General features: G+C 43.0%; 1 protein-coding gene across 9 annotated transcripts in view; it reads left to right on the forward strand.

The window, feature by feature from the left end:
• Ptprm (protein tyrosine phosphatase receptor type M) overlaps positions 1–27015 on the forward strand; it is a 674808-nt gene that overhangs the window by 289466 nt on the left and 358327 nt on the right. For 8 of the 9 annotated variants that reach the window (XM_060368219.1, XM_060368222.1, XM_060368224.1 and 5 more), the window contains exons 6-7: positions 10172–10346; positions 15755–16048. In XM_060368219.1, the coding sequence (XP_060224202.1) occupies positions 10172–10346; positions 15755–16048 (469 nt within the window). Of the gene's footprint in view, positions 1–8330; positions 8467–10171; positions 10347–15754; positions 16049–27015 lie in introns of those variants that run through there. The other variant, XM_060368223.1, reaches the window with a different exon arrangement.

The following is a 27015-nucleotide window of genomic DNA, read 5'->3' on the forward strand; positions in this document are numbered from 1 at the left end:
ATTTGAAAGCACAGTTACTATGAAGTAATCTTTAAGGACACCAGTATAATCCAGCACCTGGAATACTGCAATACCTGTCAGACATTTGCTGCTATGGGGCTGCTGTTCTTCCATAGATGAAACGTCTTCTCCAAGTGAACCTCAGTGGCCAGTTTATGGTGACACAAACATTTGCCTTCCTGAGATGCTTGCTTAGGCCACTGGCTTCTATCCACAGAAAGGGTCTTTAGTATGTATGTATGTATAACGCCTATGGAATCTTGTCTGCTGGTCTGGAATAGGCAGCAGACATCATGCGAAGCTGTCAAAATGGACTGATAAAAACAGTGCTCTGTTGGGGGCAGCTCAGCAACATTCTCTGCATGATCTTTCCTAAATCTTTACTTTTCAGCCCTTTTTTCTAGGTTATCTTTTTTATTTTAGCACTTCCACTTTTCTCAGAGAGGCATTAAAAGAAATGATTGTCATAGGACCTGATAAAAGCCATTGAAATACACCTCTAATGAGGTCACTCTGCTCAAGCTTAGCATCTAAGCCCCTCCCCTTCCACCTTTCACAGAAATCTTCTTCTCCATAAGCTCCGATCCTGGGAGTGTTTTCCTCAGAGGAAAAAAATAGAACGTCACTTGGAATTTAATATTTTTCTAGTTGTTGGTCTAGAAAGGGATGTAAATGTTTTTGACGGTTTGTTGTATGACTCTGCTCGGCTGCTTATAATCAAAGTGTTACTTCCAAGTTTAATGAATTTCTTATAGTGCTTTTCTGAGCTCAGGTAATCATAGACACTTCTAGTTAGAGATAGGGAGATGAGAGAAAGAGAGAGAGAGAGAAAGAGATCTTGAGATCTGATGACTGAGGTGATTCTCACATGAGTAGCCTCTGATCTACAGCAGAGTCCAGTATGAACGGATGAAGCAGATCATAGCAACGTTGCTTACATCACTGATTCCTACGGGTGCTGGAAAAAAAAAATACGTAATGACATTTATAAAGTAATGCTGGGTGGTTTATTGGTGATTTTTTTCATTGGTCCTTATATAAATAAATGCCTACCTATAGAAGATGGAGCCGAGGCCTGGGGAATTCTGTTCACTTTTCCTGGGGCACACTGTTGGGAACAAGAGCTAGGGTTAATACTCAGACACCCACGTCTAGAAACTGTCCCCTAAGCCACGGTGCTCTTTGCATTGCACAGTGGGAAAGGTAAACATTTGTCAAGGATTCACGAACTTTGTGAACGAATTTAAGTTTCCAATTAAATGATGACTTTGACTTGAGATTATTTGTATGAGCACTGTTCTGGCTAGGGAGGTAGGACTGGTCACATGTGGCCTAAATTTTGTGGCTCCTTTTAGCTTCACTTATAGATAATGAGGGGGAAAAATCACAACGGTCTATCAAAACCGTTTTGTTATTAGGTGTAAAAGCTACAAAATGATTTGTAAAGAGGTAAAATTACGGTTCCTTCAGCAGGCTTAACTTGAGTATTTTACACCATATATATTAAAGCATAAATTTAACATCACTTACCACACAGAAAATACCAGGAGCAGAGAAAGTGGACTGGCTTCCGTTGCTATAGGAACCATTTGCTGTCTAACTCTCTGAGTGGTGAAAATCACATCCATTATTGTTTTAGTCAGTTACCCATCTACAGCTGCATCTATTTGACAAATCTAGGCATTCAGGCAGAGACCACTGAAAGCATTCCAGCTTGTACCATGTGTCTCTACCTAGTGTGGTTTTTGGATTACTCCACTTTAAAGAGAAAGATTTACTTTATGTCCCCAAGAGCATGGGCTGTATCTAGGGAGATCCTGAAATGAGCTAATTACCCAGAGTCATTTAGTGATTTCATGTAACTTGGTCAAAGGAGGCTGGCTTATGTTTGGGGTGAAGCTTCAGCAGTTAGGGTGAGGGGGAGCTTTCTGCACAGCAGCCATAAGGTTCTGATGAGACATGGCTTTGCATTTGGACTACAGGTCAGGATGGATCCCGCCAGAGGACAGAGAAAAGGCTTTGGTGTCTTCTGCTGACCCAGCAGGCCCACTTCCTTTGGCCTAAGGACTCTAATCCTCACAAAGCTGTTCTTGTTTTGTTTTGTTTTGTTTTTTGTTTTTGTTTTTCTCATGCTTATCATGGGGTTTGCTAGCTTATCCTGATTCCAAGAATCTGAGACTCTCCCATGTGAAAGGAAGGCGGGCGTGGTCCTGGCTCAGATTCCCTCAAGGGACAGCAGCAGATGCTAACACACTTGATTGCTCCTCTGCAGTCTAGCAATTCTGTGTCTTAATTATCAAGCAGAAAAGGCCACCGGCTGGAGAAACTAGATCTGCTGAGCTATTCCGTTTGGATGATATAAGCTAAAGGGAGGAAATTTCCCCTGCACCACTGATGGTCCTCAGTGGCCTCAGTGGTCGGAATGTAGTCAGCATCTTGCAGGGGGCTTGCTTGGGGGTGGACAGCCACGGCGACTCCTGATGTGAGAGACAGGCCATCTCCAGTAGCTCATCCTTACCTGTGTGACTGCAAGGGCTCTGCCCATCACCTGCTAAGCTCAACCACTCAGAACAGATCCAAAAGGCCCAAGATTGATTAATTCACTCAGACTGCCGCTCCCTTCCTAGGCCTCAATTTCCTTCAATCATGGCTCTGATTATAGCATAGATATTCCTGAAAGACTTAATGTGACTCCTTTTGGTGGTAAATCACTGCTCATTTAGAAGTTCTCAAGTGAGCCCATTGCCTAGAGAAGGTTGTAAGTATAATTGAAATTACTATCAGTACTTTCTCCTGGCTTGCTCACACTGGAGGGCGTGCAAACTGTAAAATGCTCTGGGACTCACAAAGGGCCGTATTTAACTCATTGAGACTGTTTCTTCTCAGACGCCATCATTACGGGTCTTTGATGAAGCTCACAAAAGTTGGAGCAGCAGCCCTTTGACTGCCTTGGACATGCCATTACCATGCTTTGTGTTCTGTGTTGGCTGACTTCCGTGACAGGCTGTAATCGCAAGGAACTCTCTGGATCCCTGTTCTTGGTCACTGGGCACTGTGCTGTCTTTTTGTTCAGGGGTGGGACACTAGTGTTTAGTGGGGCTGCCTTTCTCTTACACTGGAAAAAATGGGGAGAAGTCACTTTCACAACTTGCTAGCTCCATCCTAAGGTGGAGCTGTGTGGATCCTCATTGTTCTACTGTGCGGATTTAACAAAGGCAGCCCGAACCATAAGCTCCTGACTTCTTGGTAGTGCCCAGGGTTCTAACTCATTGTCTGGTTATTGCTGCCATACAAAAGGCCTCCAGGGAGATGGGGCTAGAAGCCTTGCAACTTCAGCTGCTACAGGGATCAGAGCAGGCCACTGGTCCTCGAAATTTCTGTTTAATTCCAGCCAGAGGAAATGACTCTGGAGACCAGAAGGCTTCAGGAAATCAACTTGTTCAACACTTCAGTCATTTCCTGAAAACCATTTACTGTTCTGGCCAGGCCTTCCCAGCCTGTGTCAGGGAGCTGATATAGGTCAGGGGTCTTCCTATTGCTACAACTATTTTTGTCTCTTTCAGCCTAAGGTACCCAACATGCTGAATGGGACACACTGGGGAAGCATTTCCACAACTCTTCAGACAGATGACCAGGATCTCTTCCTTCTTCTCTTCTCTCCCTCATCTTCTCTTCCATTAGGACAGACATGGATGCTCCTCAAAGCCTTCATCAGGCAATGAGCTCATCTCGAATCTAAAGCATCTGTTACATTTGTCTGACTCATCAGACAAATAAAATTGCTCCTTGTGTCAAGGAGCAAGGAGTTTTGCACTAATCTGTAATGTCAGGATTTCAGGAAATGGGAAGAAAAAAAAATCCCCATCCAAAGAGTGGATTTTTTCCAGAGGCCAGTTCACCCTTTTCTGGCATTTCTCCTGGCTGCTGTGTGTGGCTCTCTTCAGTGTGTCCTGTGTCCTTTACTATGCCTGATCCTTCCCTCCAGGGCTTCCTCTCCCGATGCCTTTCCCAACTCTTTCAGACCCCTGATGGATTGACCTAAGCCCAGATCCCACCACCACCCTGTTTCTCCCGGAGATGCCTTGTTTATTGTTGTTGGTGGTGGTTTTGGTTCCCTTTTGTTCCTTCTTTGACTCAACCTCAACTCTTGGCCGAATTAGGAACCTTAATTAGTGTTTGGTTCCAAAGTGGGATTTATACACTTGTATGAAGTTAGTGGTGCCATAAGCGTAAATGAGTGATTAATCTGATAACTATTTTCATGTACTCCCCACTCCCTGCTGTGCTGAGAAGGCATCTTAGTAGCACCTACTGACTCTTTTCAATCTTCCCTTCTTAAGAACTCTGCAGTTATATTTCTTAAAGATGTACATTTCAAGGATTATCCTTGTCTTGTACAGAGGCCAGCTTATATTATGCCTTGTGTCTAATAGGGAATCATTTTTTAAATGTAGGTATGAATTTATTCATTGACAGTTTCGTGTACTTACTGCATTCTTAACATACTTGCTACCCACCTTCCCTTCTGCCTATCATTCCACTGAAGTCCCCTCCCAACAAGTCCCTCTTCCACTATCCTGAGTTTTTGTTGGCTTTGTGTGTGTATGTGTGTGTGTGAGAGAGAGAGACTCGCTGAGTTTAACCATGCCTCTGACATGGGTATGAAACTTTCCAATGCTGCTTGAGTAACTCAATGGCTGCACCGATACTTAAACCAAAGGTCCCTGTTGCCCCAGCAGTCATCATGTGCTGGAGCTCCAGGAGGACCCCACGAACCCCTCCCCAGTCCATGACTGAAGGCTGATGAGTCCAGTCCTGTGTAGGTCCTGAGCTGTTCACTGTAGCTGCTGGGAGCCAATGAGTACCATGGTCATATCACGTTCCAAAGACCACAGAACATGTTTCCTGGATCTCCTCCCCATTGTCCAATTCCTACACTCTGTCTGCTCCCTTTTCTGTAAGACTCCCTCAGTCTTGGAGGAATGATGGATATTCCCTTAAGGGTTGAGCACCCAACAACCATTTTTAAAAATAATAAAAGTGAGATTAATTTTCTTATTAAAATCCTATCTACAAAGAAAAATAATTTCATCCTACAAAATTAAATAGAAGCATTGTGTTGAATATTTGGACTCTCATAGCCGAAGTTCTTATTATATATATGTTTTATTCATCAGCTATCTAATAACATATAAAATATGAAAAGGTCTGCAGACCTCATAGAATGTTTAAAAAGGATATAAATCTATCCTTATAGTGTGATCACCGTTTCAGATTTTACTTAACTTAAAATAAAACCTGACATTGAAAAAAAAATCTACAATATACTAAAAAAAATGACAATATTTATCTCTAGTTGATAAGATCATATAGCCTTTAAATACCTTTTTAAACACAAGTGGAAGTGTACAGTGTTTGCCTCTTATGACTAATGTGTGTCACTGTCATAACATTTTTAAGGTTCTTCCACATTGTAGCATTTGTTAGAATTTCCTTCCATTCTAAGGCCAAATGACATTCTATTATATGTGTATGTCACACCTGGTTCACTAATTCTCCCATTGGTGGAAAGTGAGATTGCTTCCGGGAACCTCTTTCAGTTCTGTATTCAGGCAGGAGAGTTGCTGGGTCCTATGATAATTTTATCGTCAGCTTTTTGTGGGACAGCAGTGTTTCCACGTTGTTTCCACACGGTTTCCACCCAGGGTTCTCAGCCGCTGCACGCCAGGGTCCCGGTTACCTGTCTCTGTCCTGCGCTTGGTATTTTCCGTGCACCTGACAATAAACCTCCTTACTTAGTGTGAGCAGGTGTGGCATTGTGGGGTTGATTTGCATTTCCCTAATGACTGATTGTTCGGAACGTCATTTCATGTGCCAAATGACCATTTTGCATTTCTTCTTTAGAGAAACATGTAAGTCTTGTGCCTGATTTTTTTTAATTGAAATTTTGGCGGTTGTTAACGAATTGTGAGATTTGTTGAAGTGCTACCATCTCAGCTACATGATTTATAAAAATTTTTTTCCCCATACTGCGAGTTGATATGTACTTTCTCAGCAGTTACTCTTTGAGTATGAATGGGTGCGTGGGTGTCTGTGTGTTCACATGGGTGTGGGGGGTGTGTAGGCCCAAGATTAATGTTAGATGTTTCTCTTGACTGCTATGCACATTGTCCACCCAGGCTGGGTCTCCCACTGCACATGACAACAGAAATAGAGAGCTGGTTCCACAGATTCCCCCTCTCTGCATCCCGGGAACAGATTACAGGTGCCATACCCACCTGTCATCTGTGTGGGTTTGGGGGATCTGAACTTTAGTTCTGAAGTCTGCACAGCACTGGATTTGCTCACTGAGCCATGGCAGCATCCAAATAGTGATTCTTAATGCAGTGAGACTTGTGACCATGATGCGGTCCTCATTCCTTTTCTTTCCACTCTCTCCATTAATGCTATTGAAAAAAACATTCTTTCCCAGCCCAGGGGTCTGATAATTATGATGCATGTCAGTGGGTGATACCTCTGAGGGCTCATGTCTGCCGTCACGATGAACCTATGATGTATGTCTGAATGATGTTGTCTTCTGCTAAGTTTTTGAGATTGAGAAGTATGTGTCCAACTTTGTACTTTTGTTTTCAGCCTCAGGGCTAGCTCTGGATTTATCTGTTCCCTTTGCAAGAGATGCCACGTGAGCTTAAATGTTTGCTGTGCTGCTCTGGGAAACCGAGGTCACAGCATCTATATATCACCAAAGCCACGTGGCACTTCATTACCTCAGTGGTTCTAGTCTTATTGTGACTGTAACAAATGACTAGCAACTCCTGGGCTTCATCATCGTACACTTCCAGAGATCAGGAGGCCTCAATGTGCAGTGGCATCTAAGTTGATTTCTTCTGGAAATCCTAGGGGTGATCTGTGCTTTGCCTTTTCTAGCTTCTTCCTTCATTTCTTGTCTCCAATCCCTTGTGTCATCTTCATATCACATTGTTCCCACTAGATCTCTGCTCTTCACAGCCTCTCCCTATGCATCTGACTTTCTGGTTTCTACTTAGAGGACCTTGAGATGGCCATAGGAATCCCAGACAATCTAGCATGTCTTCTGTCTCTAAACCCTTGTTTTCATCCTATCTGCAACCTTTCTTTTAGCATTGAAAGGAATGCATTCTTACATCTGGAGACAGACTATAGATGCTGTTGGAGGCCCTACACTCCTGATGAGCTGGGTGAGATTGTTAGCTGAGAGGTACCTGCAATCTCTGACATATCCTTTAGTCAAAGGGACTGAAAGGTTGCAGTGATGTGCTGTAGGGGTTGTGAGGATGTGCTGTACGTTTCAAATGGTGAGAGGAAGGCTACGTGTCTGAGCAAGGTGCCTGTATGGATCTATAGAACAAATGATGCTCATTGGTGCATGTGTCCCTGCCCCTGTGCTGGTGGTTCAGTATGTGGAGGCCCTTTGCTTAAAGATTCCTTCCTGAGAGTTCATGGATCATTGGCCTTGTGTGGAGCTGTTGATGAGAAGCGCTGCACTGTACAGAGGAACGCTAGCCTGAAGGAAGAGTCACTCCCAAGTGTTGCTTCTCCAGCAGAAATACAGATTCAGAAGGAGGGCACTTCCCTGGGGGCCCCTGGTACAGCCTTGAGCTCTGGTCAGAGATCAGTGTGCACCTCCGTTATGAAAAGTATTAGAATATTGTTGACAAAGGGAAAAATAAGTAAATAAAACATTTTACAAAGTATTTATTTTTAAGGTAGGCATATACTTAAGTAAATAAAGCAATAGACACTCCCCTGGCCTTTTGTTGTCACACTGTTGGTCAATAAAGCAAATGCTTACCAATGTTACAGTGTGTCTTCCAGTAGGACTTAACTATTTTTCTCATCACAAGATGTTAGATTTTATTTTCAATTTGAAAAAATGAAATATTCCAATTTTAAAAGCTGTAAGCATAAGGTCTCTTCTACTAGAACAATTTGTTTATGAGATGTTACCAGAGATTAAGTGTATGGAGTTCAGAGAGGGACACTTTATCTTGTAAGTATTGTTAATGCATGCTCTCTTTCTCTCTCTCTCTCTCTCTCTCTCTCTCTCTCTCTCTCTCAACATTGTGGTGCTATTTGTTAGATCAAAGTTTTAACTTTAGTAAAACACACAAATTGAGGTACACGAGGGTTTATATTTTGATTATTTTTTAAGTTATAAAGCTGCTTTTATTGTTAATGCCAAAAATAATGTGGGTGGAACCCTTCTTCCCCACTCCTGATGTTTCCTTCCTAGTATCAGGAACTCTGCTAGTGCAGCACTCCTGACTGCTCTTTCCCTGTCCAAGCAGGAGCCTGGAAGGAAGCACAGAGCATATAGCTCAGCCCCTTCTCTTGGGAGCTAACTGCGATGGGGACACTGTTCCTCCATGCTGGGTGTTCCACAGCAGCACCTAACATGTGGGGTCTTGTGGTTTTTCTAGTGACTGGGTGAGTGAGTCTGTTTTGTTCTGTGCTTCAGGATCAGAAAGCCCATTGTTCCTGCACACTGCAGTCTGAGGCTGCAGTCCCCAGTGTATCAGAAATAAAGGTGGGATTCTGACATCCTGTCTGCTTTTCTCCTGGAATTCACTGCTCATTTTGTCCAGAGCTCAGATGGGAATGTGCGATGCCAATCATTATGTCAAGTGTCCTTGCATACATCTTTCGTGTCTCACAGTGGCCCTGGGAGTGAAATGAATCATCTCTTTTTAGGTGAGGAAAGTGGGACCCTGCAAAGATACCATGGTGACATTTAGCTGAGCGCCTGAGTTGTGCTAACCCCCCAGACTCGCAGAGCTTAAGACTGACTGTCCCAGAGTATCATAGATAAATGCTTTTTTGTTTGTTTGTTTGTGTGTGTGGTGTAAGTCACTGATCTGTGCAGATGGGTTTATTATTGTGTAGCCTTGTATTTTTATGGCAGTAAATGGAAACATTTTAATATAGGTTGCAAATCCAAGTTCCTTTTGCTACCTTCGCTTCAGCCAGTTTTTCTAATCATATTCCTTGAAGTTTTGTGTGACTAAGATGGTCTTCCCTCAGCTCTCCTTTGTCTGGCTACTTTCTAGTTTAGCCTCCACGCACCTATCACTTCCTCAAACCTCTCTAGTCTTCAGTATATACATTCAGTCTACCCTGTGACTTCTGCCAACCACCTCGTCTTTCCCTTCACCTCTCAGGCCATCACTGGTGGGTCTCTCCAGTGGCTCTGCATTTTGACCCTGGGTGGCTGATACAATAATAGCCCAGATTGGCACCTAAGATGGCTTCAGGATGAACAATGGGCATCGGACTTGCTGTCATACACAATCCTTGGATCTTGGTCTCTTATTTCCTACTAATATAAATAGTATGGAAAAGACAGCAAATTTCCCAAGACTTATTAAAAATGCAGGACTGGATTTGTTACTGTTCTTTTTGGCTTTCATCTTTTGTGATGATTGGATCCCCGAGAGTGCGTAACTAAAAAAGCTAACTTGGCGTACAGGAGTGATAAAAAAAACAAAACTTCTCCACAGTAGAACCTTCGTAATGGGGCTGGGGAGCTCAGGGCAAACAGAGAGACTTCTCCATCGTTACATTTCGGAATCAGGTATTTACTGAGCATCCACTTCTGTGGCTTCTGTGCATGTGGGGAAAACATCATAAAACTTGGCTTGGTCCTCTGAATCTGGTTGCTGCAGATGTGGCGGTACCGCCTGAAGTAGATTTCAGTGTTATTCTTGGTGATTGTCTAGTTGATTATATAGACGTTGGAGTTATAAAAAAGGTGGTTACTGACTTAATTTCATCTTCAAAAATAAAAATGTAGGATAAGGTGTTATGAAGAACCAAATATTTGTAGAGAGCAAAGTAAAAAGGTTTTTTGTTTTTTTTTTTTTTGTATATTTTTTTCTTTGTTCAACTCATCTAACTTAACATATTTAAAGAGTACGAACAACACATTTCTACACACTTAATTTTAGAGCCCTCAATCTTCATTCTGTTGATCAGGGCAGAATTGCTGTTTCTTTTAACAGCTGCCCATGGGGATAAACAATTGAACCACGGATTTGCATGAATGTGACATTGCTAAGTGCTGTCAGGTGTCTGACTGTCTTGATCTGACGGCTGATATTGCTTCTTTCTGCCCTTTCTACCCTCTCTGATATAGGGCATTGATGTCCGAGATGCTCCGCTGAAGGAAATAAAGGTGACCAGTTCGAGAAGATTCATAGCCTCATTTAACGTTGTGAACACGACTAAGCGAGACGCTGGGAAGTACCGCTGCATGATTCGCACGGAAGGAGGTGTCGGGATATCAAACTATGCAGAATTGGTAGTTAAAGGTATTTAATGTGTTTTTATATCCTTAAATAGTCTAGCAAAATAGACGCGCTTACAAAGTTGTTTGTTCACTATTTGTTTATGCTCAAAGTTACCCTGTCTGCTTCTGAACAGTAGTTTGGTGATAGGCTATATTGATGGATTGCATTTTAAGTACAAATTTTGCATGTGAGCAATGTTTTTGAAAACTGTATGTGATTGATGTTGGCTTAGTAGCATACAGAACAGTAGCTGTGCTCTCAGCCAGGGTTTCTGCCAGCTCTGTGTTTACAGATTACAACCTATATTTTTTTTTTTTAAGGAACAAATTTTTTCTCTGATAGAAAATCACTTAAAATGCAAATATTCACCAGGCAGGTTGTTTATGATAGTGAGGCAGTTAATAAAATGAAGCAGTGTCTGTATTAAAAAAAAAAAAAAAAGCCCTGTTATATCATGGACACTGTTGATAACTATGTCTTAGCATTCATAATGTTCCAGTTAGGCTCTGTTACTATGTTCCATATGACTAGAAAATTGACTCATTACATTCAAGAAGGTCAGAGATGAGAGGTAAGAAAACAGAAGGGAAATAATTTTCTTTTAGCTCATTTAATGCATCTTTTTGTAGGCAGAGGAGCTTATCCCGACAAGATACTAATGCAATTTTTGATGGCAGATGGAATCATTTGAACTTGCATGTGCAGCCTGCTGGCATTTCAGACAACTGTGACAAGTCCTCCCTGTTTTCCTTGGAAGAGACAAACAGTATCTCATTGTATTTGTTTTAATTTTCAAAATTTCAGGGGTAGGCATAGAATGTAAGAGCCACGTGTCCCACCACCAAGCCACTTCCTCGAGGGGACACCTTAGAGTTATGTGTTCGCTCTGCGTTTCTTGACTATAGATCACAAACTTGATCACGTCAGTGTGCACATCCAGCCACGTTGATCCTCTTAGCGGCCAGTTTCTCTTTTGCAGCCGGCTTTAGAGAATACAGGCTTTGCATCTCAGAAGAAGCTGAGAAACGTGGACTATGAAAGTGCCACCTCACTTCGTGGCCTTGAAAATGGAACAGGTGGGATAAGGTCACCTGATGATAGGGCCGACAGGAAGTACGAAGAGAGCAGGTGTATATACACAGTAAGCTAAGGCGGCGGGGTGTGTGTGTGTGTGTGTGTGTGTGCGTGTGTGTGCGCATATTGCCTGGGCTAGTATCCGTAACTTTCGTTTGGGATGGCCCCTTCCAAAGTTTAAAACTGTAAACTTTATTACAGGTCATTTATTTAGTTCCCCATCCTTCTGCCACATCCATATTGAACCAGAACAGCTGGGCATAGTCTCCAGCGTAAAAGCTGAAGGGAGCTCGGGCATCCTGCTCCCGTCTGGTGGAGTTCATGCCTCCTCTTGCTTGGCTGGGGAGACAGGATACTGGCTTGTCAGTTTGACTCCCCTTTGGCCGTCACTCGCCATAGCCTTGAAGGATGGGCAGCGGAAGGAAGGACACACTAAATAGTTACTTAGATCATGTACTCTGCCACACTGCATTTTTATGTGCAGTAAAATTCGAGTTAGACTGCGCCTGGATGAAATTTTGGGTTCAAAGCTTAAGATTCATAGCTCTTTCATCCGAGCCTACTTTTTATCATGGACACATCATTCAGAAACACATTGCATGCCTTACGCAAGGAATTGCCTGACGTTACAAATTAATTGTAAGTTAGGTGAGAACTTCTGGAAGCACGGAGCTTCCATTGAATACACAATGAGAAAAATGCTTCACAACATTTACGTCACGTTTGTAGTCCCTTAAATAAGACACACTCAAAATATGACGTCTCAGTGTGACTTGTTCTAATGAGCTATTTCATAGTCACTGTGACTTTTCCCAAGCATAGAAGAGAGCAAGGACACCCCATCTTCGTAGAAAGAGTGGAGAACTGATGTTAGTTTCTTTGCAGGGGCATCGACCCAATGCTATCCCAGGTACAGGTCTCAGATGATACTAGCTTTCCTGTGGGTCTTGATCTCATTCAGCAGGAAACAAGGCTCCAACCAATTGGTCATGTCTGCCCTCAGTGTGTTTGGCGGGGGGGGGGGGGGGTATTGTAACAAGCAAACCGGTTTATGTCCGCATTTCAGTAGTAGCATAGCAAGTAAAACAGGGAAATGACAAGAAAAGCACTAAAAAGGCACCATTTACTTGTAGAAAACACCCCTGAGCAAAACCCACTAGATCTTATTGTTTTCTCAGATGACAAGCCATTGCAGTAGAAAATAGGTAATGCTCTCCATGATCTCATCCACCATGCGGGCTACTACTTACAGTGTCAGTGACGTGTGGAATTCACAGGGTCATTCAGCTAGCATCTAACCAATAAGGTGAAAAATGATCTATAGGTAAGATGGCCGGCCTTCCCTTCTTAGACAAGGATGAGGAAATAGCCAGCCCAGCGCAGGTGGCTCTCCAGGTACAGGGAGTGTTGGCTATTGATTTCTTCGACTTTTATTGAGCTGGGTGTAGGGTGTTCTTTGATTCAGAGTACCTTTGCTGCTATGGCTTCAGGAAAGCTCCTACTGGAAGCAGCCTTCTGGATAGCAGGATTAGACCTCAGCATGTGCATGTTCAGTCCTTGCCCTGTAGGATGACCCATTGTGAGGTCTTTGGGGAAAATGAGTCATCTCAGAAATGGATTTCCAAAGAGATAATCTATAATTTCTTCCTTGTTTTCAAAAAATGATTGGGAATATAAACACAAGAGAATGTGGCTTTGAACTTCCGAAGTAGCTAAGACTAGTCTTGACCTCCTGTTCTTCCTGCCTCTACCAATTTCACATGCTGGGATTTCAGGAATAAGCCATCACAATTTAGTGATGTACGAGATTCAATGCTTCCCATATCCTGAGCCTACTCTGACTTTGATCTCCAGCTTGTTACAGAGATGTCCCCACCCTCAGTTTCTCTTTTCTCTACAGTCCTTCTATCCTCTTGTTCTTGCTCTCCTCAGGTCTGATCTCCACCTTCTTAACTCTCTGCTCCCCCTCTCCTACCTTGTTCCCTCTCTTCAGCCATTATCTCTGTTTATTTTATCTCCCCTTCTGAGTGAGACTTATGCATGCTCACTTGGGTCCTCCTTATTACTTACCTTCTTCGGGTCTGTGCCTCAATAGTATGCTTTTGTACTATATGGCTAAAATCCACTTATAAGTGAGTACATACCATGTGTGTCTTCCTGAGTCTGAGTTACCTCACTCAGGATGATCTTTTCTAGTTCCATCCATTTGCCTGCAAATTTCATGATTTCCTTGTTTTTAATAGCTGAGTAGTATTCCATTGTGCACAGTTTCTTTATCCATTCTTTGGCTGAGGGACATCTAGGTTGTTTCTAGATTCTGGCTATTCTGAATAAAGATGCTATGAACATAGTTGAGCAAGTGTCCTTGTTGTATAGTGGAGCATCTTTAGGGAATATACTCAGGAGAGGTATAGTGGGTCTTGAGATAAAGTTATTCCCAAATTTTTAAAGATTGTGCCAGATCGATTTCCAAAGTGAGGATTCAGGCAGAGACTCCTAGTAGCAAAGACCTTAGAGATTGAAGAGGACAGCCTCTAAGGAGACTAGTCTTCTAGTAAAGGGCGGGGAACACCAGCCATAAAAACTTCAACCTAAAACATAGCCTGCCTATGAGTTAAGCAGAGATAAACATAGAGCTGATAGAATGGAGACTGAGGGAATGCCCATTTGCTTGATGCCTGGCCCAAGCAAATACCCAACCTATCACTGAGTGTCAACCCCCAACACTATGAACGATATTCTCCTAAGCTTGCAGACAACAGCTTGTTAGAGTTGTCCTATGAGAGGCGCTACCCAGCAGCACCTCAAAACAGATGCTGACACTCACGGACAAATATTGGCCAGTGCGTAGGGAGTCTTGGAGAAGAGTGGGAGGGAAGAGAAATAGGACCCCAAAGTGACAGGAGTTCCACAAGAAAAACAATGGAGTCCACTACCAGGGCCCAGAGGGGTTTGCTAAGACTGAAGAACCAACCAAGGACCATGCATGAACTAGACCTAGGCCACTTACAGAGATGGAGCAGATGAGCAGCTTAGGCTTCAAGTGGGTCCTCTAGACCAGGAAGTGGGGACTGCATTGGACAGGGACTCACTTGCTAGCTTTTAGATCACTATTCCCTGGCAGGACTGCCTTGCCAGGCCACAGGGGAAGAAGACATGCTCAGTCCTGATGCAGCTTGATGAACTAGGGTAGATGGGAAAGGGAGGTTCCCTTTTCTGAGGAAAAGGGGAAGGGGGAGGGGGAGGAAAAAAGGTTGGGGCTAGGAGGAGAGGAGGGAAGGAGGTACAAGTATGTAAAGTGAATAAAATAAATAAATTAGAAAAAAGAAAGAAAAAAATCCTCTAATGCCTTTGTGGATATTGAAAAGAGTCCCAGTAAGAAGGCTGACAGTGGAATATGCCCTGCTGTTTAATCACGGCTTCTCAAGAGAGCTCCAGCAGTGACTTCAGTGACAAGAAAAAAAAAATATTTGATGTAAAATATTTGTAGGCATTTGTATCCCAAGACAGGTTATGGGCACAGTTGCTTGAACAAGTTATGTGGGTTTTGTTGTTGTTGGGGGATTTTTTTTTTTTTTTTTTTTTTGATGGTAACTCTCAGTCCAGGCTAACTTCAAACTCACTGAAGTCTCTGAGGGTTGCTTTCAAGTTCTGATCCTCCTGCCTCTGGCTTCAGAGTGCTGAAACTCCAGGTGTGCACAGCTGCAGCTGCTGTGTGAGGTGCTGGGGCTCAAGCCCAGGGCCTCTTGCATGCTAGGCAGCCTCCCCACCAACTGAGCCCCAACCCCACCTCCCTTTCATTCTTTTTCTCCCTTGAGACAGCGTCTGGTTTTGCCTTGATTGGTTTTGTCCTTCCAAGTTCAAGTGAGCCCCCTATCCCTTTCCTCAGAAGCTGAGGATACAGGTGCTCAGCTCAGGTTAGCTTTGTTTTTATTTATTTTTTAGATTTATTTATTTTATTCTATGTGTGTTAGTGGTTTTCTTGCATGTGTATATGTGCACCATGGAAGATCCGAAGGCATTAGATCCCCAGTATTCCAGGAACTGCTATCTCAGATTGCTGTGAGCTACCATGTGAGTGTTAGAAATCAAACCCGGCTCCTCTGTAAGAGTAGTAAGTGCTCATAAATACTGAGCCATCTCTTTATCCCCATTATTAGTTTTTTTAAAGGTAAAACGTGAATCTTGTTTAAATCATTAACACCATACGTACACTTATTAAACATCACAGTCTCTCTCGTCGGTTCAATGATAAATTTTTAATATCTTTTACTCTGTTGTCATGGATGTGTATTTAGCTCTTTATCAGTTGAAAACTGAAGCACTTGAATGACAGCTCTCTGGTTTGCTTTCAGAACCACCTGTCCCCATCGCCCCACCTCAGCTTGCCTCTGTTGGAGCAACCTATCTGTGGATACAGCTCAATGCCAACTCCATCAATGGGGACGGGCCCATTGTGGCCCGTGAGGTCGAATACTGCACAGCCAGTGGCAGCTGGAATGATCGGCAGCCGGTGGATTCCACGAGTTACAAAATTGGGCACCTTGACCCAGACACAGAGTATGAGATCAGCGTGCTTCTCACCAGACCAGGGGAGGGAGGCACTGGATCTCCTGGGCCAGCTCTGAGAACAAGAACCAAGTGTGCCGGTGAGTACCAGGCAACATTCCTCTCATGTTCATGGTCTCTCGTGGTGTTGGTGTCGGTATTGGATCCCACAGTGGGGGCACATGCTTTAGAGAGCTTTGCCTGCATTCCATGTGGGGATAAGAATACCTCTAAAGGTAAAACATAAGTTGGCCCTAGGACCTCAAGACTTACTCTCTCTCAATTGTCTCTGCCTCTTTTCCTGTTGGTAATTTATGTCTTTCTCCGGGTACCACATAATTGATACTGGAATGGTCCCTATAGGCTCACAGAGCCCAGCTACATCAATGATGTCTGCTAATGGGTCAGGCACGTCTTCAGATTCCTGTTTTATATTTGTAGCTAATGTGCTCATCACCCAAGGGCAGTGCCATGGAATGACAGATTCCCTCATCAAGTTTGAAAGCTGTTTTTATTGATGGGTGTGTGAGGCACGGCTGCTGGCCAGTGACCGGGAGCCCGTTTGTCTTGGGTTACAAAGTCTTAATTGTGCCACAGCCATTCTGCAAGTTACGTAGAATAAGGATGATGCGCAGAAAAATGTAGCATTTACGGAAACCAGAAGGAAGAATCTCTTACCACAAAGAGTTGTTTTTTGGTTGATGACTGTCTGGGATGAAGGGAAATGCTTGTTAAGATCTCCCATTGCTGTGCAAAGTGGACGCGAGGCCATACTTGAATGGTGTGCTGAGAGGAGGAGAGCCCATGGAGTTTGATGGAGTTGCTTAATGCTATCTAGCATCAGTTGAGAAGACAGTATGGGCTTCGTTTCTCCCCTGAGTTTTCAAAGGCTGGTGGGTGCTTTCGTGGAATTCCACAGTCATACAGTCAATGAGCTTTGGATCTCAAGTATTCAGCTAAAAATTATATCTATGGTAAATGTGTGTAAACTTCTGCTCATCAATCTCTCAACAATAGTCTCTAGCAGCTGTTTGCATAGTGTTCATGTTATGGTAGCTACTATGCATGGTGGAAAAGGCTTATCAAGTATTCTGAGGGTCATCTGAGGATTTCTTATCTTTAAGAATCCTAGGGGCAATGGACCCACGAAAGCCTGCTGAAGACCTTATCCTATGACTGTCTGCTGAGGTTAATAATGTGGGTGTGTGCACAGTTGAATGTGTATACAGTTGAGTGTGTATAGTTGTGTGTGCATTATTGTGTGTATACGGTTCTGTGTATTTGCAGTTGTGTATCTATATGCAATTGCGCATGCTTGTATATACATAGTTGTGTGTGTCTTCTGTGCATTTACAGTTGTTATGTGTGTCCTCAGTTGTGTGCGTACAGTGGTGTGTGTGTAATTTGTATGTGTATGCAGGCATGTGTGTCTGTGTGTGCCTGTTTGTGTCTGTGTGATCAGTCCAGGTTATCCTTCCTCAGGACTTTTCCATCTTTACTTTTGAGGCAGTATCCCTCACTAGGACCTGGCTCTCACCAATTAGGCTGGGCTGGCTGGCTGACTAGTGAGCCACAGCTATTCTCCATCCCTGCATCCCTATCTCTGGGATTATACCCTTTACCATCCCTGCTTTGTCCAGTGGGTGTGGGGACTGAGCTGGACCCCCATGTGTATGCAGCAGGCACTGAGCTGCCTGCTCAGTCCCCTGAGGTCAGTGAACTTTAACGCAACCCGTTTATATTTCTATCTGTAACTTGGATAATCCTAATTATATAATGGCAGTAACCAAAGGGATTTTTTTTTCTCTGAAGATCAATGGTGGTTTGTGCTTTTAATCCCAGCACTTGGGAGGAAGGCAGAGGTAAGCAGATCGGAGAGTTTGAGAAAAGCCTCTTGTACACAGTGAAATTTGAGGCAGACAGGGCTGCATAGTGAGACCCTGTCTCAGAAAAGAGAGAGACAATTGGTATTAGGCAGCACAGCAGCTACTTTTCCCCTCCTATGATCTCAGCCAAGGGCTCTGTGATGGCGATGTATTAGCAGGGTCTGTATCTGGATGATCTGCAGAACTTGTCTCCACCCGACCCCTCTGGCACCTGAGCTGAAATAGCTCATGTCTGTTCAGACTAGAGCCTCCTTAGTCTTGGCCATTGGATCTGGAAGTTTCCTAATTCTTTCTCAGTTTGTCTTCTCTTGTCTAAACCTCAACATCCCAGTCACTTAACTCTAGTAAATGATTTTACTTTTGTGAAATGTTCATCATATCACAAGCTGTAATGGAAACATTAGCTTTGTACAGCATTGTCAGTGTCAGGCTTTTTAGTGGTACAAGTGATAGCATTTTAATTCATAGAAGCGGTAACGTGAGTTTACATTTGTACATCACTTCACATTTCATAATCTTTGTTAATTTTAGTATTTTTAATTAAAATGAAATCGTATCACGCTCCCTCTGCTTCTCCCTCCAGCCCTTCCTTCAAACTTCTCCCATACCTCATTCTCAAGTTGAAAGTCTTTTTCCTATGTATATTATGCACTTGCTATATTAGTATTAAATATGCATATATGCGTATACATATGGAATATATATATATATTACTATATATAAATAAAGTTTTCTAGGTCCATTTTTGTTGCATGATTATATGCGGTTTCAAGGCTGACTACTGTGCAAAGAACAACCAATCTGGAGCTTATCCCTGAGAGAGGCTAATTCTCCTTTTCTCAGGAGCCACTAGTTTCTTGTTCTTTTTCTTGAGTAAGACTCAATGATAATTTCCTCCTTCCACTCTAGCATGTCCGTCGGTATTGCCATTGTTCAGTTTTGTTTATGCCACCATTTATGGGAGAGGATGTCTAAAAGCAGACAGCCTGCTATCCTGGCTCTTCCAGAGCATTCCTTCAGTATGGATTCAGGAGCTGTAATGTAGATACTGCCATTTGGGGCTGTGTTCGTCACCAATCCATTGATCTCTGCATTGTGACCAGAGTTGTGGGTTTCAGTCACAGTCCCATTTGCTGTGAGGAGAGGTTTCTTTGATAAAAGATAGTAGCTACTCTTATCTGAGGGTAAGATTTAAAATGTGGTAAGGAATTATGCTGGTCTAGCAAAGCAGTGGTAGTGGACCATTCTCTAAGGTCTCCCGTGACCTCACTAGACCAAGAAGCTGGCTAGGTTTCTAGTACCAGGCAGTTTCCCTCCTGTTGGTTGAGCCCTAAGTCCGTTTATACAGCTGCTGCTTGAAAATGACTTATGAGTGCCAAGTCTTGCACCTTTATAAATATCCTGCCATGCTGGTAGTTGTTGTGGTTCATGGGTGTTGCACATGGTAGGACTGTTTAATTATTTTCCTCTCTTGGCATCTTACATAGTATTACCTGAAACCAAGAAAGCTGGACCACGGGAAAGGAACTTCTGGATCAGATCCAGGTGGAGTCACCCAATTCATGTATCCTAAGTGTGAGGTGTCTTCAGAAATAGGGGCTCACCCTCATTCCCTGAAAGGCAAACAAAGGCTACACTGATAATCTGTATTATTTTGGAAGTCATTTAGACTACCATGACTAGCTGTTTAAAAGTAGAAAAAGAAAAGTCATCCTGTGTTCATGGATTAGTGGAATTAAGATTATGAAAATGACTATCCTACCAAAAACAATTTACATATTTCATGTAACTCTAGTTAAAATACCCACAACATTCTCCATAGAAAAAAATCCTAAAGTTCTCATGGAATCAGAATATATCCTGAATAGACAAACAATCTTGAACAAAAAAGAATAATCATGGAGGGATTGTTATTCCAGAGTTAAAGAAATATTATAGAATTTTGATAATAAAGTCAATATGAAGCCTGACATGGTGGTGTACAACTTTTATTCCCAGCACTCAGGGAGGCAGAGGCAGGCATATCACTCTGAGTTGGAGGCCAGCCTGGTCTACAAAGCAAGTCCAGGACAGCCCAGGCTACACAGCAAAACCCTGTCTCGAAAACAAAACAAAAAACAGATACAGTATGAGCACAAGAAGAGATATATAGATCAATGGAATAGAATAGACCTCCCAAACATAAGCACTCCTACTATGGCCATCTAATATTTGACAAAGATAAAAACACTAGAGGAAATCCACATGCAGAGTGAAATTAGACCCATATCTATTATCCTCCACAAAAACTAGATCCAAGTAGATCAGATATTTTAAATATTGAAACCTGAAACACCCAAACTGCAAGAAAAAACAAAACAAAACAGATAGTGCCCTTCAAGATGGAGGTGCAGAAAGGGAGTTTGTGAACAGGATTATTTATTTACCCAGGATTTAAGGGCAACAGCAAACAACTGGGACCTCATAAAACTATAAAGCTTCTATATGGCTAAGAAAACAATCCATTGAGTGAAGAAAAGGCCCCAGAATCTTTGCCAGCTACCTATCTGGCCAAGTATTAGCATGCAAAATATACAAAACAATTCAAAAGTAAAGCCAAGGAAATAAATGACCCAATATTAAAAATCAAATCAAAACTGGACTACGATTAAGGATATAAACATGGCGCTCCATAGAAGACATAGAAGTATACGTGAGTATAAAAAGTGAGTCTACAACATGGAGGCTTCAGAGAGAAAATGCAGGTACAGGTGATGTGAGCTGGGGATAGAGCAACAGGATGTCTAACTGGGGAGGGGCTAGAGAGGTCAACAGAATAGAAGAAGGAAGGACAAATAGGGCTCTTTGAGAGAACCTTGAGGAATCATGCTCTTCTATACTTCCTGGTATCATTTCTTCAAACTCGGGCTTGCTTTTCGTTTTGCTCAGAGGTGTTTTGTTTTGTTTTGTTTTGTTTTGTTTTGTTTTTTTATGTGCCTTCTGAAGTATGCAGAGGGGACCCCATTTTCCTCATGTGGGGATACAGAAGCCATCACGAGACCCGTTCACCTCCGAGTGTGCTCTGTAAGAAATAACTCGTGTTACTTTAAGCAGATCTGTTTGGAGCACGAAATATGTCCTTTCCCCCCTTAAGATGGGAGAGGGCACTGGATCTCCCTCATGCCTGTCACGGCCCCCTATCCCCACTAAACATTCCAGGCGCCTGTTTTTATCATTTTTGGTGTTACACCAGAACATCCAGCTATAGACACATCTCTGTGTGTGTTTTCCCTGATTACAACACATGCATATATTTTCAGGAAGCCTTTTGATAGCTCTGTGGGGGTGTGTAAATGTATAGTTTTCAAAGAGACATGGCGTCTGTCTTTTACAATAGATTGGCAGTCCCTTTGAAGAAATGAAAACCCATTTTCAACTGGTATTTCCACACTAGCACAGGTTCCCCTCAAAGAATTAATCCTCAGCTGAAAAAGGCAATCTAATAACAAGCAACCTCATTCGCTCTGCTTGTTCCCGGCACATGAAGCTGTCCGTCCCTGGTGTGGGCTTCTAGTGTGTCAAGCACCGACAGAGAATGTTTTTGAAAAGGCTGCAATTGAGTGAGTCGACCTTAGGAAATAGAAGGAAGTATGCTAGGTGAGAGAGTTGAAGTCAGAAATAAGAGAGGAGGCATGTTAGGTGGGTGAAGAAATTGAAGTCATGAGACTTTGTTGTAAGAAGCAAGACAGCTCACCCTTTCTTGACCCAAGGCTTTTGAGCAAGTGCGCAGTTTAGGCCGGTGGAAGCTGTTGGTGATCTGTGTGACACTGTAGAAAAAAGACCATCGGGAGAAGACGGTTGTTGCAGTTATAGACTGAAACCTTGGTATAGGTCCACAGTAGCATCTACGTGGCTCGGGAGCACCACCAGCATTTATGAAGAGAGGTCAGCCTTCCCCAGCAGTGTATGGAAATGCCGCGGGACAGATTGGGGTGAAACAGACAGGCTGAGACATAGAAAGGATGGAAGGACCTTTGCTCGTATAGTTGAAACAGGCAAGAATTATTACTGTAGAAACAGACTGAACAGAAGCTTATATGAAGGGGCTTCTGGCGGGGCGGCTGAATGCACATGAACCTTCAATGCAGTTCACACGGACAGTGTGACTTATCCCTGTAAGGCTTTCACACCCCTGCCCTTTCCTCCTCCCTCAAAAACAGAAACTACTATAATCTTAGGTTGCATTAGGAAAATGAAAGCACTGATGCATTGCAGGAGGTGATGGCACTTTATACCATCTATCTATCTATCTATCTATCTATCTATCTATCTATCTATCTATCTATCTATCTATGTCTGTCTATATGGTTGGGACCCGAATAATCAGTGTGTTTGTTTCTGATCCCTGCATTTTCAAAGACAGCACAAAGGCGCTGATGTCCAGGGGAGATCCTCCAAGATCAAGAGCGTTACAGCACTTTGGTTGGTGGTGGAGAAAGGATAACAAAACCTTATACAGTGGGTTGGGACTGTGTCATAGGGAGTTTCATGGGGCTGGTTTGTTCAGCTATAACCTGACACTGTAGAGTATGACTCCCGAGTTCAAAATGACAAGAGCTGGCCTGACCTTGAAGATTTCCCCAAACAAGTTCTGTGATTCATTGGTTTGTTACTCTGCGTCTCCGGAAACGAGCCATCATCTGTTTTTGTCCTGAAGATCTTCCAATTTCATTCTGACTTTATTCTTGCCCAAGAGCTTCCTGATCATGCCTGTCAGGCTCTCTGAACACTGATGAAGATCTGTGGTGACCTTTCCAGAAGCTTGAGGTGGGGGTGGCGTGGTTACATTTAATCTTGACCACACGGAGAGCATTTGACAGCTGTCTCTTACTCTGGGATTCACTACCCGAACTTTGTGTTAACATTCCACTTCATGGTTGAACCCACAATGTGAGTGGGTACCTCAGCCAGCTTCACTGGTTGTCACCTGCCTGTGTCCGAGCTGGCAGTCCTGCAGCTGGACCTGCAGGCACAGGAAGGCCACTGTACTCTGCAGCTAAAACACAGGTTGACAACCATGTCACGTATCCTAGAGTGTTACTGCAAAGCTGTGGCCTCCTAGTGAAGAGCAGGAACATAGAACAGAGCTGTAACTGTAGCAACCAGTCAATCAGAGGGCACTGCTACTTGTCTTAACCATCTAACTCTCCTGTGTGTGACACTGGACATTAAACCCGGGGCCTCACACACATTTGGCAAGTGTTTATCACTGGGCTCTACCGCCTGCTCCCTTTTGACTTTCTGTCTTGAGGCATGGTTTCATTAAATTGCCCAGGCTGGCCTTGAACTTGTCATCTTCCTGCTTCAGCTTCCTCAGAGGCTGGGATTGCAGGCCTGCTGTGCCAGGCTGGTCCTTAATTTCTTCACTCAAAAGAATCTGATGTTGAGATCTTACAGAAGTGTTTTACTTACTTGAGACATCTAAAGCCTGAGAACTACTGTTTGATATCAGGAGCCCACAGGATTGTCTAAAGTTGAGTATTATGTTTTTGATAGATAACACCTATCACAATAGCGAACAGTTTGTTTTAGCCAATCTCTGTTTCAGTGTCTGTGATGTGTTGAACTCTGCCCTGCCATGTCATGGTGACACTCATGAAGCTGTAGTTAACTTAATCCCCACTTTCTGTCCACCCTCTTCCCTATGGCTTATGGATGCATTGTCATCACTGAGCCAGATCTGCAGAGATCATGTGCAGCAACTCTCCAGCGTGTGGGCCTTTTCTATTTCTGACAGTTACTTCCAAGGGCAGGCATGGGCTCCCTATGTGAGCATGTCAAGTCACTAGGTTCCTGTCCACTTCTTCATCCCCAAACAGGTACCTGCTCCAGACCATCAGATGTGCATGTGAAGATCAGCATATGTCTTTACCTATAACTTTCTTCAAGAATAACAGTGTCCTACCTGTGTGAGTTACATTTAAACAAGCGTCGTCAAGAGCTGGCTTCGTTACAATTTTATACACCCAGTTATTTCCCAGTCCTGCAGTTCAGCCATAGTTGGATAATTTCAGCATCCAGTTAAACGGAATGAAACTTAGTTTGTGATTTCTGCTGGAGTGCATGATGTTTGTAGAACTGGGAGCATCCTTTTGGCCCCAGGCCATTTAGTAATAGGTGCTCAGAACAGTAAAATGGGTGATGTCATTAGATCACAGCAGACTTTATGGATGTTTTATTTGGGGACATCACTTTTTATGTATCCCAGTTATTGGATAACTATGGTTAAGTGAGTTGCAAATAACTCACCCCAGAAGTTAAGGAATGATAATCAGCTAACAAAGGAGCAATTAGAAATGGAAGAAAGCCAAACTCCAGTGTCCTTGAGATTAATATAACTACACATACTTGTAAAAAACTATATATAACTTTAAAAAGTACTCCTACTTATTTGTCAGGCTCTGTGGAAGGTGGAGTAGAGATTTCTGATTTCATGTTTATGTATTTGGGGTACATGGCATAAACACATGCACATTCAAATACACTTTTAGTAAATACAGCATCAGGTAGTGATAAATGCCATAAGACAGAGGAAGGGGCGGGTTTTCTACTTCATGATGGTAAAGTACACAAAACATAATGCTCGCCATCTTAACGGGGTCTGACGTCTGCCTCAGTCCAGTCCTGTTAAGTCCACTCAGCTGAGCTCCTGAGGGCTTCTCTCTCGTGACGTCCACACTGGCCCCAGCAACCCCTACAGCCACCATTCTACCTCTGTCTCAGAAATCAGCAGTCTGCATATGCTTGTGCAGTGTAATTCTGAAGGGTTTGTCCCTTTGTGACGTATCCACTTAATTTCCAGGTCTAGCCCCCTGCCACATGGAATGGTCACGCCTCTCAGGTCCTCCAATCATTATGTTTTGTTTTGTTTTTGAATTTTTTTCTGCCTATTTTTTTTTTAATGAACTATTCCCAAGTGGTTAAACACTGACTTTGGCTTTAAATTGAGTTGATAATCCTTAGTTTAAAAGTATACTATCATGACTTAGATAGATTTCAGTGAGTCAGGTATAAACTGCAGTTTGAGTGGAGTTGAAACACAGGCAAGAATGCTGGGAGCGCTGTGTTAACATGTGAGAGCCCCTGCAGTCTGGCTCCTTATGAAGAGTTGGGAGCGATGCATGCAAAAGGCGAGCATTTCCTATGTTCCAAACCTGTGACGCTAGTAAGAGGAGTGTGCATATTCATGCTTCCTTGCATGCACATATTTTTTTCTTATATAGACCAGGTTCAAGTTTTTATATAATTGCAGTGAGAACTTGTGACTCACTACATTAAAATTCGTTTCTTCGGTAATGTAGTGCTACCTAGCTTAACCACATACATATTTGTCAGTTATACAAAGCGCCGAGGAGGTCGACTGTTGAAAGTCCTCAGCTTCGGCCTGTGGGAAGCTAGGATGCAGCTTAAGCTGCCTTGCAATTCAGCCTCTCGCTTGCTTTTCATGATGGCGACTGTCCTGTGGCGCCTCAATGCAAGTATTTTTGTGTAGTTGTTTTGAGCCCTGGACATGTCTTCTGGTGGACAAACCACAAGCTAGAGGAAGGCATCCCTCCAGGGAGGAATTCAGTGTTCCAACCCTGCGGGTTCTGCCCTTATACAACTTCAGAGCCCTGTGGCTTCCTGTATGGTTTCATCAATGTACCTCATGTGGTGGCATGGTCTCCAGGACCGGGCCTCCTCTAAATGTCATGTGGTTTGGTAATGCTAGTTTTGAGTAGAATTTCCTGTGTTTTTCTGACACTAGGGAGACTAGTTAGATACACATGATGGGGTTTGCATCATGGAAATGAGTAATAGGGGTTTTCTAGCAAGGGGATGTTAGCAAAACTTAAACTTTATTTTGCTGTAATTCTCCTGTTGCCCCCTCTCTGCCTGCATTTGCTTAGTGTTCTTAATCCTTCCTTGGGGGAGAAAAAAATGATCTTCAGTTAAGCCCCTGTAAAAATTAGATTTGTTTTCCCCAAATGAAGACTAGCTGGGTTGTTTGTCTATTATCAGTTGTCACCCCATTATAGTATGTTTTGGGGCCTGTTCTCCTAATCCCTGGAATGTGGGGGCAGGTAAGAGCTGATTTAATTATGGCTGTAATACAGGACAGATAAAGGCCAATGACCTAATTGAACAGAACAGAATTTATTTTTAATTTAAGTTTATTTGCCAGGGAGAAAAAAATAACGGTGTTCTAATTTTTAAATGGTTCTGCCAAAGGGCAACATGTTTTTAATGCATTTATAACACATTAAACCATTAAGAACCTTTTTAGATAATCAACATTAAGAGAGCATTAGAAGGAACTTCTGTATTAGGATGTAGAGGTAAACACTCTTTGCTCTGGATAGCATCTCGCTGTGTATGCGGGTCAGGACAAGATTCATGGGGCAGGATGGACTAGACCTCTTTTGTCCCTGCCCCAAAGACTTACAAGTAACACTTCCATGATTTGGTGTTTTTTTGTTTGTTTGTTTGTTTGTTTGTTTGTTTGTTTTTTCCCATCTGTGCCCAGAGGGGATGTCAGTGCAATGGGGGAATAGACCAACCCTAGCCCTTCTGTAGGGCAAGTGTGAATAGACAGGGTGGTTACTCTTGGAGTTACTGCTCTTGACTCTTGAAGGGCCAGGTCAGTTCTCTGCAGGAGTCGCTAGACCCCTTTGCCTCTGCAAAATGAGCACAGCACATCACTGCTGAGCCTCCTCCCTGCTGGTCTCAAAGCCTCAGAAGACTGCTTCCTGCACAGCATAGAATAAACTTAGGAGTTAGAGAAAACTGAGAGGAGCTGGGGATAGCCAGGGGCTACCAAGCCCTGCTGTTTCTGTGATGGGTAGTCTGACACTGGAGAAAATCACAGCAATCCTGCAGGTTGTGCTTGATGTGTTCATTAGTTGGGTCCCTGGTTATCCAGATGTCTTCTAACATGCTCCTGTGACAGCACCATTGTAATTATTCCTTCACTAAGGAACAACTACAGTATATATGTGTATATATATGTATATATATATATATACATATACATATAGTGTGTGTGTGTGTATGTGTGTGTGTGTGTGTGTGTGTATAGCATATAGTCTAGGTGTAAGTCAGCTTTCAGTCCCTTTGGCATCCCTTTATTCTGGAAAGGTTGATTTTTGGCTCTGGATTTCTGA

Source organism: Meriones unguiculatus, chromosome 15, assembly GCF_030254825.1.
Source record: "Meriones unguiculatus strain TT.TT164.6M chromosome 15, Bangor_MerUng_6.1, whole genome shotgun sequence".
NCBI classification, from domain to species: domain Eukaryota; kingdom Metazoa; phylum Chordata; class Mammalia; order Rodentia; family Muridae; genus Meriones; species Meriones unguiculatus.